Source organism: Canis aureus, chromosome 20, assembly GCF_053574225.1.
Source record: "Canis aureus isolate CA01 chromosome 20, VMU_Caureus_v.1.0, whole genome shotgun sequence".
NCBI classification, from domain to species: Eukaryota; Metazoa; Chordata; class Mammalia; order Carnivora; family Canidae; genus Canis; species Canis aureus.
The window spans coordinates 47,304,719-47,322,473 of record NC_135630.1 but is presented as its reverse complement, the minus strand read 5'-3'; the positions used below and the strand labels follow the sequence as shown (position 1 = coordinate 47,322,473).

Genomic DNA, 17,755 nt, shown 5'->3' with positions numbered 1-17,755 from the left:
TTCATGATATGTGAAAATGATATAAAATTCAAACTTTGGTATTTACAAATAAAGTTTTATTGGAACATATGAACACTCAGTTTATCAGTATCATCTATGGCTGCCTTGGTGCTATAATAATAGAGCTGATTAATTGTGACAGAGATTGTGAGGCCTTCTATGTCTAAAGTATTTACTGTGTGTGTTTTTTTCAGAGAAGTTTAATGACTTCTGCTACAATCCATTAAACACACTCTTTAAGAGCAAGGATTCTGTTTAAATATTTCTGAATGAATTAATGACTGTCTCTAAGAATAAACATCAAAAATAATAGTTGATAACCAGGGAATAAAAGGAGTCAGTAAAAAAAGAAATCTAATTATTCACTGTTCGTATTTCTGAGGTGTTAGTCATGTCTGCCAAGAAAACAAATTAAATATGTTCTTCTCCCAATAAGCTTACAAAGATCATACCACAGTAACTGTGTTGTTAATGACTAAGGGGACAAATTTGGGTTGATAAGCCTTTCAGGATAGGATTTGATGTAGAGCACCATGGCTTACAGGTACCTTTGTACTTGGCAATTTGCTCAGCACTTGGCTCAACAACTTCATTGTTGATATGAATTCCTGGATATTGAGTCTGCAGTTTGGAAAGAATTTGAAGATCAATTTCACCTAGAAGACAAGCATATGGAACATATATTGTAAACCCAGAAAGAAATGATTAAGAATAATTTGAGGTAGTGTATTATGTCTTACTTGTACTAGGAAAACCCAACATAAAGAATAATGCTCAACTGTTGCCCTGTCACATTGTCTATGATGCAGAACAGCTAGATTATAAGTAGGAATAATAATATGAATTGAGCAGGGCTGTGTTGCTATTCCTTTCTTCATTTATATAACCTTTATTTATTATCTATGACTGTATTATGTTAAATCTAAGATGCCATTGGTTATAGGACTCAATCAACTCTTCTTTTTTATCACTAGGTCAGAGAAAACACTGTCAATTATAATTTTAAGATTCCATCAGTTTATAGCAGCCATGGCCACAATAGCCAAACTGTGAAAGGAGCCTCGGTGTCCAACGAAAGATGAATGGATAAAGAAGATGTGGTTTATGTATACAATGGAATATTACTCAGCTATTAGAAATGACAAATACCCACCATTTGCTGTGACGTGGATGGAACTGGAGGGTATTATGCTGAGTGAAGTAAGTCAATCGGAGAAGGACAAACATTATATGTTCTCATTCATTTGGGGAATATAAATAATAGTGAAAGGGAATATAAGGGAAGGGAGAAGAAATGTGTGGGAAATATCAGAAAGGGAGACAGAACGTAAAGACTGCTAACTCTGGGAAACGAACTAGGGGTGGTGGAAGGGGAGGAGGGCGGGGGGTGGGAGTGAATGGGTGACGGGCACTGGGGGTTATTCTGTATGTTAGTAAATTGAACACCAATAAAAAATAAATAAAAAAAAAAGATTCCATCAGCTGAAGGTGTATCCTGAATTCATAGATGTTAAAATATGACAAAAAGTACCTTCAAATTGATAAACTAGGCTAGGCCAGAAGCATATAAAGAAAATATGTTAGGTACAAAATAAAAGATAAAAAAAATATGACAGACATCGACCTTAAAATACATCATGATCTAGTGGGAGACACAGGCATGGAAAGAACCCTGTTGGGTTGGGCCATGGTGGGAAGAGGAACGGAGACAGTGAGGAAGAGGATAGGAGAAGAAGTGAGAGAAATGGAAAGCCTTATGGAGGGAGACCACTCCTGAATTCTTGAGGTAAGTGGAACTTAGCTCAGAGACTTTTGGGAAAATGAGGAATTGCAAGGTCTATAGATAAGACAGCAAGATAGAGACAAGGTCAGGAAACAATGGTATACATGGACTACTGGCAGTTCAGAATTTTGGAATATTTGATAAGGTAAGGTCTCCAAGCAAAAGTTGATTCCAGTGAGGTAAAATAGAGAGGGGTTGTGACAGAATAGATATTTATTCATTAATTCATGCACCAACTATTAATTGCATGCACTAGGCTCCAGCAAGTAATGATAGGAAGAGCACGGAGATACCTACCCTGATGAAAATTTAGCCTGTAAGTGATTGCATGAGAGAGATGGCAATAAGCTTGATGGACTTGCATTCCAAACCTGTCTTTCCCACTTACTAGGTGTATATAACTTTCAACAATTCATTTTGCCTCTCCACACTGTATTTCCCTCATCATAAAAATAGCAATAATGATTGTACTTAATTTATTAATTGTGAGGGTTCGGTGAAGCAAGACATATAAAACTCAGTGTAAAAAAAAATAAAACTCAGTGTAAAATAGACACCCATTAAATGGAAGCTGTTCATTAGTTTTTGTTGTTATTATGACTGAGTGCCTCTCTTTGAAAATATCTCCTCTGTGTCTATTGCTGATGTCTCCAATGTAAGTTCCACATTTTTATTCTCTAAGGTTATGAAGTTGATCTTTACTAAAATAGATGTATGTGCTGGCAAAACTAGCCTATGAAAATGATATTAGTCTTTAACATTTTGGCATAAATGACATTAACAGAGCCTCTACAAGGTTAGATATGGCAGGCAACCAAAGTAGAAGTCATAAGACTAGAAGGTCTGGAAGAAAGGAAATAAGGAAGATAATTTGGAAACAAAAGATGTTAAACTAGAAAAAAGGGCAAACAGCATCATGAGAGTCCCAAGTACTGGAGTAGAGCTGGTAAGGGTAGGGAGAGGAAGGAGTGGGAAGGAGGCTGAAATGGAGAATAAAGGAGATTATATGACAATTATCTGGCCTCACCAACAGGAAACCTTTTATACCTTCTGTAATAATTATAGCTGCCAATTATTGGTCATCTACTGTTTGTCAAACACTGTGCTAGGCACTTTACTTAGATTGTCTCACTTAATCCTGACCACAATGTTATCACAAACTCTACAATATTTTTCTAACTGGATAAGGTGATTCGAGTAATTTGACACTCAGGAGATATTAATATGCCTAAAGTTTAAAGCACATTTTTCTGATTCTAAAGTGTTTGTTCGTCCTTCTCCGACTGACTTACTTCACTCAGCATAATACCCTCCAGTTCCATCCACGTAGAAGCAAATGGTGGGTATTTGTCATTTCTAATAGCTGAGTAATATTCCATTGTATACATAAACCACATCTTCTTTATCCATTCATCTTTCGTTGGACACCGAGGCTCCTTCCACACCAATAAAAAATAAATTAAAAAAATAAAAAATAAAAAAAAAATAAATAAAGTGTTTGTTCTTCTAGAAACCGAATACTAAAAGGGCATAAGGAGTATTTTTTTCCTTCTCTGCAGTAACTATTTTTGAAAGATAAAAAATAATAATTACTAGGCCAAAGGCTGATAAGAAAAGCTGTGGACTAATGAGAAATAGATTCCAGATTGCCCATAAGGACCAGAGGTCAATAATTCTATTCTTGCCTCTTTCAACCTAGCTTGCTTGCTTGCTTGCTTGCTTGCTTGATTTATTTATTTATTTATTTATTTATTTATTTATTTATTTATTTATCTATCTTATTTAACTTATTTATAGAGTGCATGATGCATGAGCAGGGAGGGGAGAGACAGGAAGAGAGAGAAGGAGTGAATCTTAAGTAGGCTCCATGTCCAGCTCAGAGCCCAGTGTGAAGCTGGAACTCATCACCCTGAGATCATGACCTAAGCTAAAATCGAGTCAGACACTTAACCCCCTGAGTCACCCAGGCAACCTAACCTAGACATATATTATAAACAAAAATATTCATCAAATCTGAGGGTCCCAGATCCAACATTCTGAAATTCAGAAGGTTGCAGTAATTTTCCCCCTGGGGGAAAAAGATCCCCAACATTTTGTATCTTCCCAAATGTCAAATGTATCCAGCACAGCCCCAGGGTATATTACTATATTATTACTTTCCCAACCAGCAAAATATTCTACTACAGTCAGAGCCAGCCAGTCACTCTTTTTAGGGCAATGATGGAGGGTACAATATTAGAATAGCAGTTGAGACGTGGAAACCACAGATTTACCTAACAACCTCTAGAGTATGAGTGAATGTGTGGGCATAAACCATCTGTGCGTTCTCTGCTGCAAATCTAGCAGAAATGAATGAAAAAAAAAGAAGATAATGAAACTATTTCACCAGGAATTCACATATAGAATCCATTTCTGACTTCATAAATTGAGTAACCATGCTTCCTGTTTGCTAGGGATAGTTCTATTTTATGCTTGTTGTTCTGGTGTCCTGTCTGGTTTTATTCTTATCCCAAGTTTTTAAAAATTTTTAACCAAATATTATTATTAGAATTTTATTTTTGCAAATAGTTTTGAAAATATTTTATAAATTGATCAATATAATAAAAACCTGTTTAATAAATTATTTAATTTTTTAAATTTTAATAATTTTAATTCTTTACCCACTCCCTACAACTCTCACTAATTTAAAAAATATGTGTATTGATTTATCTTAGAATAAGAGAGTAGGAGGAGAGGCAGAGGGAGAGGGAGAGAGAATCCTCAAGCAGACTCCCCGCTGAGTCCAGAGCTCAACATGGGGCTTGGTGCCAGGACGCTGAGATCATGACCTGAGCCAAAATCGGTCCAATGCTCAACTCACTGATCCATCTAGTTGCCCCTACAACTCTAACTCTTAAAAGGATTCTGGGTTTGACAATAATGCCACCATGTGCTTGAGACACTTATTCTCTGTGCTATATTTTTTATTTACAATGGACTATATTATTTCTTATTGTGATAGATGAGAGAGAGAGAGAGAGAGAGAGAGATGTAGAAATCACCCAAAATATAATACATTCCTTGGTTTCATACCCTTTATAGTTTGCTTTCTAGTATCCCTCATAAATAGGAGACATGCATTTAAAAAATGATTTATACGAATGTCTTCCTCTACTAAAAGAGAGTAATGAAGAGGTAGTTCGATGTTGTATAATATTATGTCCTATAGTCTAGCCTAAACACTTAGCATTTAGTTATAAATATATTTTTAATACATCATCTATACTGTTCCCTGCCTATCCAGTCTCCCAAGCTTTGCTTCTTGCTTCTTCCTCCTTTTCTAGCCATGTGTAAAATTTCCTGCTAAATTTTTCTTTACTTTTTTCCCATTCCTATTAGCAATCCTTGTTCAGGCCCATATTATCTATATCTTGGAATACTGCAAAAATTCCCTGAAAATACTCTACAAATTCTATCTGAACTTTGTGTCCCCCAAAACCATCATGACTACAATCATTCAAAACTCTAAGCCAAGCAAGCCCATCACTTCCCTGCTTAAAACCTTCTGACTAATCAACTAGATAAAGTCCAAGCTCCTAAACTGTGCATTGACAACCCTACATGCTTCATATTCTCATCTCTCACAGCTTCATATTTTGAAACTTTTGGCTTCAGGAACCTTGAATTTCTTGCAGTTTTACCCTTCTTTCTCTCCCCTGCCCTCCACATATACCATGCTCTTCCATGCGTTTTGTCCTCTGCCAGGAATCCTCTCCCCTCACTTCCTTACATCACCTAACTCCCACACATCATGAACTCTTCCACACATTACCTTGGTAGTAATGTTTCCCACAGACCTTGGAAGTAGCATCAAAATCCTTCAGACAGAAACTACCCATCAATTGACTGGAGTTGGCAACACAGATAAAGCCTTGTGTTCCCTGACCTAAATTATTGCTTTACTTCACTTCTTTTATTCACTATCAAAGGCTTGATTCCAATGAATTTGTTAAAAAGTATCAAGGACTCTAAAATGCTAGACTGAACAACTGAGCAGTTTGATCATCAATCACTGAAAAACATGTGAGGGGTTATTACAGCATGTAATACCTGAGCCAGCAGTAAAGAAATTCAAAAAAAAAAAGAAAGAAAGAAAGAAAGAAAAGAAAAGAAGAGAAAAGAAAAGAAAAAAAGAAAAGAAAGGGAGAAGGAAGGAAGGAAGGAAGGAAGGAAGGAAGGAAGGAAGAAAGAAAGAAAGGAAAGAAAGAGAAAGAAGAAAGAAGAAAGAAAAGAAAGAAAGAAAGAAAGAAAGAAAGAAAGAAAGAAAGAAAGAAGAAAAAAGAAAACAAAAGAAAAAGGAAGGAGGCCATTTGTTCTTTTTCAACTGAATCCTCCTGTGTAGGAGCCGTAACATTATGAATGCGTTCCAGTATCAGACATTAAGCATCCTATAAATGCTTTTAGAGAGCACATAAACCAAACTAATGTGCCAAAGGAATGGGAGAAAGTAAACTTGAAATGAATCAATCAAATAATTCAGAAATTCTCAGCAAATTCTCAGGGGGTAAACAAAAGGAATGTGGAAACCAGGACTTTTATTGTATGTTGCAAAGCCTCCTGGGAATTCTACCTTTGAGATCCAAGAAAATAGCATTTAAGGAGAAGGCAATACTTGTTTATCTCAAAGTCAGTCTTCTTTTACATATGATCTCTCATTAGTCATTGCTTGATCATAATTCTGACAACTGTAGAGTACTTATATTTAACATCCTAAGCCTTCAGCTACATAATTGCCAATAGTTTTTTGGGTTAACTAGAGCCTTAATATGTGTTCCCCTTAAAGTTTTGGAACAAAATCTGCAGTTTCCTGTGACAAATGGAAAAATTATAATGATTAAACAGCTCTATTTCAATATACTATCCTTCTTTTGGTGTCTGTGCATTTTATGATGTAACTATCTCAGTTGGTTAATGTGTGAAACTTGAGCAAAGTTGGGAAAATCCAAATGTGTCAAACTGTTGTAGAGTATTTTGTTTCTATTTATAGTGTCTAGAAAGATATGCACCAATTTACAATCATTGGTTACCTTGGGTATTGGAATTATAGGTTGTTTTTCACACACACACTCTTTTTTAAATCTTTCATTCCTGTGACTTTTTCATTCCAGAATTGGAATCCTGTACCTCCCACTCACCTTCATCTATTCACCTCCTCTCTGGCAACCACCAATTTGTTCTCTATAGGGGTCTGTTTCTGCTGATTTGTTTTATTTTTTTAGATTCTACTTATAAGTGAAATCATACAGTATTTGTCTTTCTCTGACTGACTTATTTCACTTGGCATAATACACTCTAAGTCCATCCCCTCATTGCAAATGGCAATATTTCATTCTCTTTTATTGTTGAGTAATATTCCTGTGTGTGTGCACACGCATGTGTACCACATCTTCCTTATTCACTCATCAATTGACAGACAGTTAGGTTGCATCCAGATCTTCACTACTGTAAATAATGCTGCAATGAAAACAGAGATGCATATATTTTTTCAAGTTAGTGTTTTTGTTTTCTTTGGATAAATACCCAGAAGTATAATTACTGGACCTTATGGTATTTCTATTTTTAATTTTTTGAGGAACTTCTATACTGTTTCCCACAATGGCTACACAAGTATACATTTCCACTAACAGTGCAGGGAAGTTCCTTTTTCTCTACATCCTTGCCCACACTTGTTACTTCTTGTTTTTTTGATACTGGCCATTCTGACAAGTGTGAGGTGACATCTCATTCAAATCCTCATTTTTAATTGGATTATTTGGGGTTTTTTGGTGTTGAGTTAGGAGTTCTTTCTATATTTTGGATATTAGCTACTCATCAGATATAGGATTTGTAAATATCTTGTCCCATTCAGTAGGTTCCCTTTTTGTTTTGTTGATTGTTTCTTTCACTGTGCAGAAGTTTTTTGTTTTGGTTATTTTTACTTTTGTTTCCCTTGCCTAAGGACATAGATCCAGAAAAATGTTCCTAAGGCCAATGTCAAAGAGATTATTGCCAATGTGTTGGTCTAGGAATTTTAGGATTTCAGATGTCACATTTAGGCTTTTAATCCATTTTGAATTCAGTTGTCCAGTTTGTCCACCACCATTTAGTTGAGAGACTGTCTTTTCCCCATTGCATATTCTTGCCTCCTTTGTTGTAGATTAATTAGCCATGTACGTGTAGGTTTAGTTTTGGGCTCTCTATTCTATTCCACTGGTCTATGAGTCTGTTTTTGTACCAGTACCATACTGTTTTGATCACTGCGCTTTGTAATATAAATTGAAGTCTAGAATTGTGATGCCTTCAACTTTGCTTTGCTCTTTAAAGCTTGCTTTGGCTATTTGGGGTCTTTTGTGATTCCATCCAAATTTCAGAATTGTTTTTTCTAGTTTGAAAAATAATGTTGGTATTTTAAAAGGGATTGCATTAAATGTGTAGATTGCTTTGGGTACTATGGACATTTTAACAATATTTTTTCTTCAAACCCATGAGCATGGAATGTATTCCATTTCTTTGTGTTGCCTTCAATTTTCTTTCATCAGTATTTTATACTTTTCAGAGCACAGGCCTTTTACCTCTTTGGTTTGGTTTATTCCTAGATATCTTATTATATTTGGTACAATTGTAAATGGGATTGTTCTCTTAATTTCTCTTTTTGCTGCTTCATTATTAGCATATAGAAATGCAACAGATTTCTGTACATTGATTTTGTATCCTGTAACTTTACTGAATTCATTTATCAGTTCTAGTAGTTTTTCAGTGGAGTCTTTAGAGTTTTATATAGAGAGTATCATGTCATTTACAAATTGTGAAAGGTTTACTTCTTCCTTACTGATTTAGATGCCTTTCATTTCTCTCTGTTGTCTGATTGCTATGGGACTTCCAGTACTCTGTGGAATAAACATGGTGAGAATGGACATCCTTGTCTTATGCCCGACCTTAGGGGAAAAGTTCTTTGTTTTTCCTCATTGAGGATGATATTAGCTGTGGGTTTTTCATGCATGACCTTTATTATGTTGAGATGTATTCCCTCTAAACCTACTTTGTGGAGGGTTTTTTTTTTTTATCATAGATGGATGTTATACTTTGTCAGATGCTTTTTTTGCTATCTATTGAAGTGATGATCATATGGTTTATCTTTTATTAATGTGATCTATCACATTGATTGATCTGCAAATACTGAACCACTCTTGTATCCCAGGAATAAATCACACTTGATAGTGGTGAGTGATTTTTTTTAAATGTATTGTTGGATTCTGTTTGCTAGCATTTTGTTGAGGATTCTTGCATCTATATTCATCAGGGATCGTGGTATACAGTTCTTCCTTTTCGTGGTGTCTTTCTTTCTTTTTTTTTTTAAGATTTATTTATTCATGAGAGACAGAGAGTGAGAGAGAGAGAGAGAGAGGCAGAGACACAGACAGAGGGAGAAGCAGGCTCCATGCAGGGAGCCTGATGTGGGACTCAATCCTGGGAGTCCAGGATCATGCCTTGGCCGAAGGCAGGTGCTAAACTGCTGAGCTACCCAGGCATCCCCAAGTGGTGTCTTTCTCTCGTTTTGGTGTCAGGATAATGCTGGCCTCATAGAACGAATTTGGAATTTTTCCTTTCTTTTTTATTTTTTTTAATAGTTTGAGAAGAATAGGTATTAACTCTTCTTTAAATGTTTGGTAGACTTCACCTGTGAAACCATCTGTCCTGGACATTTGTTTATTGGAAGATTTATTTATTACTGATTGCATTCCTTTGCTACTTTTTGGTCTATTTGAATTTTCTATTCTTTTGAGGGGTTTTGGTAGTTTAATGATTTTAGGAATTTATGCATTTCTTGTAGGTTGTACAATTTGTTAGCATATAGTTTTTTTAATATTCTCGTATAATTGTATTTCTGGGTATTGGTTGTTATTTCTCCTCTGTCATTTATGATTTTATCCATTTGAGTCATTTCTCCCTTTTTTTAAGTTTGGCTAGGGGATTATTAATTTTATTGAGTTTTTTCAAAGAATCAGGTCCTGGTTTCATTGATCTGTTCTATTGTGTTTTTAGTTTCTATATCATTTACTTCTGTCTGATCTTTATTATTTCCTTCATTCTGCTGGTTTTAGGTTTTGTTTGTTCTTTTTCTTTATCTTTTTGGCATAAGGTTAGGTTGTTTGAGATTTTTCTTGCTTCTTTAGGTCAGCCTGTATTGTCATAAACTTCCCTCTAAGAACAGCTTTTGCTGCAGGCTTTGGACTGATATGTTTTCATTTTCATTTGTTTCCATGTGATTTTCATTTCTTCTTTGATTTCCTGGTTAACCAATTCATCATTTAGTAGTGTGTATTTAACCTCCATGTATTTGTGGTCTTTCTAAATTTTTCCTGTGGTTGACTTCTAATTTCATAGAGTTGTGGTCAGAAAAGGTGAATAGAAATGACTTTGATTTTCTTGAATTTTTTTAAGCTTATCTTGTAGCCTAATATGTGATCTATTCTGGAAAATACTCCGTGTGCACTGGAAAAGAATATGTATTATGCTGTTTTAGGATGGAACATCCTGATTATATCTGTTAAATCCATCTGTTTCAGTATGTCATTCAAAGCCATCCTTTCCTTGTTGATCTTCTGTTTACATTATGTATCGTATCCCCTGATGTAAGTGTGGTATTAAAGTCTTCTATTATTGTCTTATTATTGATTAGTTCTTTTATATTTATTATTAACTGTTTTATGTATACAGGTGCGTAAGTAGTTATAATTGCTATGTCTTCTTGTTGGATTATCCCCTTTATTATTATATACTGTCTTCGTCTCTTGTTAGAGCCTTTGTTCTAAAGTCTATTTTATTCAATATAAGTATTGTTACTCCAACTTTCTTTTGACATCCATTTGTATTACAAATCCCCTCATTTTCAATCTGCAGGTGTCTCTACATCTAAAATGAGTTTCTTGTAGGCAGCATATAGATGAGTCTTGTTTTTTTTTTATCCATTTTATCATCCTACATCTTTTGATTGGAGCACTCAGTCCATTTACATTCAAAATAATGTAATGTAGATAGGTATGTAACTATTGTCATTTTATTTGTTTTGTCATTGTTTCTATTTCCTCTGATCCTTTCTTGTTTTTCTCTCTTTTGTGGTGTGCTGATTTTCTTTAGTGATATATTTGGATTTCTTTCTCTTTGTTCTTTACATATTTATTAGAGGTTTCGAATATATGGTTACCATTAAGTTTGTATATAACCTTCTTCAGCATATACTAGTGTTGATATAGTAGTGTGGATATATTAAGTTGATGGTCATTTAAGTTTGAACTCATTCTTTACTCCTCCTCATGTTTTTGGTATATGTTGCCATATTTTGCATTTTTTTTACTTTGAGTTCTTTGACTGATTTTTTACAGAAATGCTCTTTTTTACTGCTTTTGTGTTTCCTACCTTTATACTGTCATCTTTGGTCTCCTCTTTCTATTCAAAATTCCCTTTTAAAACATTGCAGAGCTGGTTTAGTGGTCATGAACTCCTTTAGTGTTTGTCTGGGAACATCTTTATCTCTTCTTGTATTCTGAATGATAGCCTTTCTGGATAGGTATTCTTGGCTGCATACCATTCAGCACTGTGACTTATGCCACTCCCTTCTAGCATGGAAAGTTTCTACTGAAAAATCTCCTGCTAGCTCTATGGGTTTTCCCTTACATGTTATTGTATTTTTTGTCTTGCTGCTTTAAAAATTATCTCCTTATCACTATATTTTGCCAATTTAATTACAACAGATCTTGGTATGGATCTGCCTTTGTTGATTTTGGTGGGGGTTCTCTGTGTTCTTGGATCCGAATATGTTTCCTTTCCCAGATTAGGGATATTTTCAGCTATTATTTCTTTGCATAAATTTTCTGCCCCCCCCCCTTTCTTCTTCTTGTTATTTTTTGTCACACAAAATATGCTGATCTTGATTTAAAAAGTTAAATTAAAACTAATTTTTTAAAATTCCCCTCATTGCAAATCTCCTTCCTTTGTACCACCTCATCCCTCAAATCAGCCACAACTATAAAATGATTTTCCATGTCTTTTTTGGGGGGTTATGTTGAATCTTTATTTAACTTTGCAGCCAGATAATTTTGTAGTTGTAATATCTTGATTTCATAGCAGCCATATTTTAAATGCATCATGCCTATATTTGAGGGATATGTATTTGAAATCCCTGACAATGGAACTTAACAAAAAGTTTAAAAACAAGGAAAGAGAGGATTTCATCCTCTAGACAACTTTTCTCTATTCCCTGAACTTCAGTGGTATATTTAATGAGATAGCAGAGAAATGTTGCATTCTTGCTTGAAATTCAAGGTCAGCTGATTAAAAATGGAAAAAAAAACATGAAAAGGAAAATTTAGAGATTATGGATAGATAAAACTGAGCTCAAATTTAGTATTTGCCAGAATTATACAAATTTATTAATATCTCTGCCCTTTAAAGTGCATGTCTATAAATTAAGGATAATGTTCTATCCTATTGTAAAGGTCAGCTTTACTATGTGGAGATCTTGTACTTCAATTCATGATTATATAATAATTGCTCAATAAATTGAAGCTATTATACATTAATTCAATGAATATTTCTGGGTACCTACTAAATGCTATGTTCTAGTCACTGGAGATATAGCAATGAATAACACAGACTAAAACATTCAAGTGTTACAGATGGTGATAAGTCTCACAGACAAAACCCAGGCAAAAGGAGCAAGGTGAAGCCATAAAGGGGAGTTTGTGATTTTCAATTGGATGGTCAAGTAGGCTTCACGGAAAAAGTGACATTTAAGAGAAAGTTTAAGGAGACTGGGAATGAGGGAATGAAGTTTTGCCCTTCATGGGCAGTCCCATAATAAAATGAAAACTTAGAAGAGTGCTCATCATGTATTTGTATTGTATAGGTTGTTCTTCTGATTTAGCTTCCATCAAATAAAACACAAATCCCAGCTTAAGAACCCTGGGGCTTCCCAAAATAAGAAAACCTGTAGGTCAAGAAAATGGAAGGTTAAAGACTAGAGATATCTCTTGCCATTTGATCTCCATCTATTCTTGCTTCATTTCTCATATCAAAATATATGTGAATTCTTTATATTATCAGCAGGAAAATTTTATTCTATTACATGTTGCATTAAGATTATTATCTTCCTTGCTCTCTCTACTAGAACATCAGACACAAAAAAAAATTGTTTGTAAAGAGAAAAATTGCCCAGAAAACTCTGCACTTAGTAATGAAAAATAATTTCAGCTATGGGTTTGCAACCAAAGTAAGAATAATCTGATGTTGAGCTGCAGGGGGAAAGATAGAAGATTCCTGACAAGATCATCTCATCTCAATCTCTCTCTCTCTCTCTCTCAAAGATTCCTGACAAGATCATCTCATCTCAATCTCTCTCTCTCTCTCTCTCTCTCTCTCCCCCTCTCTCTCTCTCTCTTTCTCTCTCTCTCTCTCTGGGTGGCTCAGTATTGAGGCAATTCTGTCAGTACAGAAATATGAGAGTGGAATATTAACATAGCTATAGGGTCTCAGGAAAGGAATTATAAATTCTGAGTCAAAAGCACATTGCCATTTGCTTTCATGTGTCTTCTGGCTATTTGCCCAGGAACAAAACTGCCTGAATACTTTGCAACTGCAGGAGTCCTAAGAAAAACCATGCTACCAAAATGTTGTATGAAATATAAACTTAGAGAAAATGTTCCAAAAAGTGCTAAACACTGAAATGTAGATATATTTGATAGATGATTCATATAAAATACAGAATTTTGCCTTAACTTTTAATTTATAGATTTTTAACATATAGATACTTGATTTCTACTTCAGCATATACATAGAAGGAAGTACATTCTATCCATACAATATTGTAATGTTTAAAAGTTATATTGAGTTACCCTTAATGAAGTGCTTTGTCCTACCTTTCCTTCCTTATACCCAAGGAAGGATTTATAGGTTGAAACTCCTTGAAATGGCAAAGGTAGTCCAAAATAATCATGTAGATGGTGTGATTTTATCAACATTGGCATACATGCTCTCTCATGCCTATTCTGTCTCTTAAATAACCTTCACAGGCTCTCATCTGAGCCTGCAATATTAATAACTGTTAAAACACAAATGCTATTGATGAAAACTATCAGTTATTTAAACCCTCACATGAATAGAGTCTGAAGACCTACTGTCCTCATGGAATAAAAAGCATTAAATAATAAGTATCCCAAGGAAAACACAGTGAACAACCAACATCCTTTTGACCACCCTCACCCTCATCATTATGGCTAACATGTACTTGGATCAGCCGTGAGAGAATCTGTGTGCTCTGAAAAAAAGCTCTGCTAAGTTATAACACAGATGGCATGGCTCTTAAAATATTTGTACAGGTATAATGGTGTTGCCAGTGACTCAAAAATGGCCAAAGGAAAATTGTCCCAAAAACATATATGTGGGAGCAGTGCTATGGGCATCAGCCACATAGCTAAAGTTGCTGTGAGAAGTCAGTGAGTCTATTCTTTACCATCATCTCTCATCAACTATAAGATTATAGTTTTCACTAGGTTTACTTTTCCTGTTCCTAGTTATAAAATAAAAACTGTAGGAAACCTGAGAAATAGACAAAGATATAATGTACAAAATGAAATTAACAGTTTACTACCAGAGAAAACCAAAGTTAACATTTTGGCTTATTTCCTTCTAAACTCGTCCTTTTTTACTTTCAAACAAATAATTTCCTTTAGTCTATCCAGGTGAAATCATCTTGTGTATAAATTATTTTGATTTGCTTACTTGAGGGTTAAACCACGAATATATCAAAATTCACTTAAATGTGTTATTTATGGTGGCAATTCTCTAAAATGGAATAATTGTTTTAATTATTATCTTTGATAATATAATATAAATGTAATGTAAATTTATATAAGTGTATACATTTATATGTGGAAATTTATATGAATATGTATTTATATATATAAATGTATTTTATATATAGTCAGTTGGTATATAGTTATTTTTTTCCTATCATGAAGAACCTGACAACAAACCATGACTTTTTGAGCAAAAATGTTGTTTTCAGATTAATTCCAAGAACCAGAACTAATGTTAGAATGAGCCCCTTGATCTTCGGTGGTATTGAAAATAAAACAAAACAAAACAAAAGACAAAGTTTAAGGATAAAGGGTGCCAGATGCTGAGAAAAGATGTAGGCTGAAGAACTATAGTACATTTTTAGAGGCCTCCTCATTGGGCAAGACCAGTCTAATAGCTGAAGCACTTGCAGATGGGGAGCAGAGGTACAGGGGTGGGAGCAGGAATGTCCAGGAGTCCATGAGGAGGGGCTGAAGCAGAAGCTGGGGCTGTAGTGGGACAACAGGGGAGTGGCTAAGTATGTCAGTATTTTTATTGACATATTTATTTATTAAGTATATCAGTATTTTTAGAGCCAGTATGAACAGACTGTATTAGATGAATATCAGAACTTTTTCTGATACATTACTTACAGGAACATTTCATTTCATTTCCTGCCTTTATCTTTTGTACATGAAAGCTTCCGTATCACTGTTATTTCATTAGTATTACATATTGGCTTTTTAAATCTTCTCAAATTGTTCTCAGTAAAAATTTGAACTTTTCTTCGAATAGGTTGCTTATTTTTGTATTAAATATAATTATTAACCAAACAAATAGGTTCATCATCTGTAAAATGAAGATGACAACAGACCCCTTACACCAAGGTTGCATGAGGATATATATTAAATCACAAAGTTTTATTTAATAGTAAATGTCAAGTGGAACCTTATTCACTAATTAAGAGTTTGTCCCAAACTGTCATAAGAACTGACAAGATACATTTTTTTCCTTCAGCAAAATTGCAGATAACCACATGCTAAGGTTTTCAAATACCTTGTAGATACTCGAAACTGTGAATGAAAAACTCATATGTTAACCAAAAAAATGTGTATATGTCATATTGCTTTTTATCTGTTTTACCTATATCAAGCCATTACTGCATTCTTATGAATTCTAAGGCTGTGCAACTGAGTTTATTTGCTTTTCTGTGTATACAGTCATTTAATCTACAAATAATGGTAGTTTCTTCTTCACTCTGCTCATTATCCTGTTTTCCTGTTTAAATCCTTATTGAATTAGCCAAAACAGTCTTGTTTACTCTGGTTTTAATGACAATGATTTCAATGTTGTAGCATTATGCTTGTTTCTCTCAAATTGGTAATATATTTGTTGTTAATAATACTTCCACTTCACTTGAAAGTTTTAAATACAATGGAGTAAACTATTTTGTTAAAATTATATGTATTTTAATATCATTATGAATGCCTTTAACAAAACTTTCTGAGACCCCAAACTATGATTACCCAAAGTAGACAGTCCTGAATTCTATAAATTAGTGAGTCTCTAATAATAGAGTAGCTGCTAGCATGCCACACGTGAATCCATAGAGTCCATATACCTCTAATAATAGAGTAACTGCTAGTATGCTATACATGAGTAAAATAGTATTTACTCATTTCAAGTTATAAGCAATTAGAATACAGACTAAAATTTACGTACATATCTAGATGTCCTATTTGAATTCCACTTCCTCAGTATAGGCAAACATGGTGTTAGTCATACCACTCTGGAGAAATGGCTACCTCTTTCTAGAAGGTTAATCATGAAGCCATAGATTTTATGGAGTAAAAGCACCTTTATTGGCCCCAACATCCGAAAAAAAAAATGTCTAAGCCCTTTCCATAGCATATCTGAAAAGTATTTTTCTAGTCTATGCTGACTCCTAGAGCCTTATCTCTCAAGATGTGTGCTTTCATTTCTGGACAAGTTTGATCAGTGAGTTGTAATATTGACTCAAAAAATCTTTCTCTCTTACAACCATTGGTTCTTTAAGGGTAAATATTCTGTAGTTAGATCAACATGAAATATCTGATGATAGGAATAAGCACTTATATATATTTCCTTTTTTGGTCCAGAAAAAATATTGAATGTGCTTATTTCTATCATCAGATATTTCATGTTGATATGTATATATACATGTCCCCTGATTAGGGGAACATATATATGTCCCCTAATTATCTGAATTTTCCCAGTCATTCCCAATTTGCTGATATAAACTGTTAGCTTACTCTGGACCACTGAAAAACATTAACCTTTGCTTCCTACCACCTCCTGGCTTTTAAATTTGACACACTGGCTCTTTCAGTTCCTGCCCTAATTATATTTGCTTCACTTCTATCCAATTAGTTTAGAAAATTAAACTTCTGTGTCACCTTAGCATGTCATTATGAACAGAGACAGAATGAATAATCTAAAAGATTAGATTTTCAAATAGCCGGTTATTACTTAGTATTTAGTATCTCCTTTTCCAAGTCACTTATTAACTTTTATATTTGCTTCATACAATCTGTTGAACTGGACTAAAGTCAAGAGACCTGGCTTTTGTTCTGCCTTGGTGGTTCTCAGGCTTCTTTTCTGTAAAATGAGATGTTGATGGTTTCTAAACTCTTTTCTGTTTTCTAATCTTAGTAGGAACACTGATGTCTATATGTTGCAGAGCAAGAAAACCACCTAATTGTTCTCACCATATATGAGCAAAATTATTACCAAAAAGATGTCATGAGAGGGTTCACATTACCTGTATTTCATATGTGAGTTGCTTCAGTTGATTAGGAATTATCTATGGGGGGGGGGGGTTTCCTGGGTGGCTCAACTGATTATGTGTCTGACTCTTGATTTCACCTCAACTCATGATCTCAGGGTCATGGAATTGAGCCCTGCATCAGGCTCTGTGCTTAGCAGAGAGTCTACCTGAGGATTTTCTTTCCCTCTCCTTCTATCCCTTCCCCCTGAAATAAATCAATACATTTTAAAAAATTATCTGTAAACCTATATACTATTATATATGTTATGGCAATTGAGTCAGTACACAAAAGGTTAATAAAAATAGACATAGAA

The 17,755-nt window shown here is 34.4% G+C and overlaps 1 protein-coding gene across 2 annotated transcripts in view; it reads right to left on the bottom strand.

Annotated features, from left to right (window-relative positions):
- HNMT (histamine N-methyltransferase) overlaps positions 1 to 17,755 on the bottom strand; it is a 51,504-nt gene that overhangs the window by 17,803 nt on the left and 15,946 nt on the right. For both annotated transcript variants that reach the window (XM_077861549.1, XM_077861551.1), the window contains one exon: positions 549 to 656. In XM_077861549.1, coding sequence (XP_077717675.1) covers positions 549 to 656 — 108 coding nt within the window. The remainder of the gene's footprint in view (positions 1 to 548; positions 657 to 17,755) is intronic.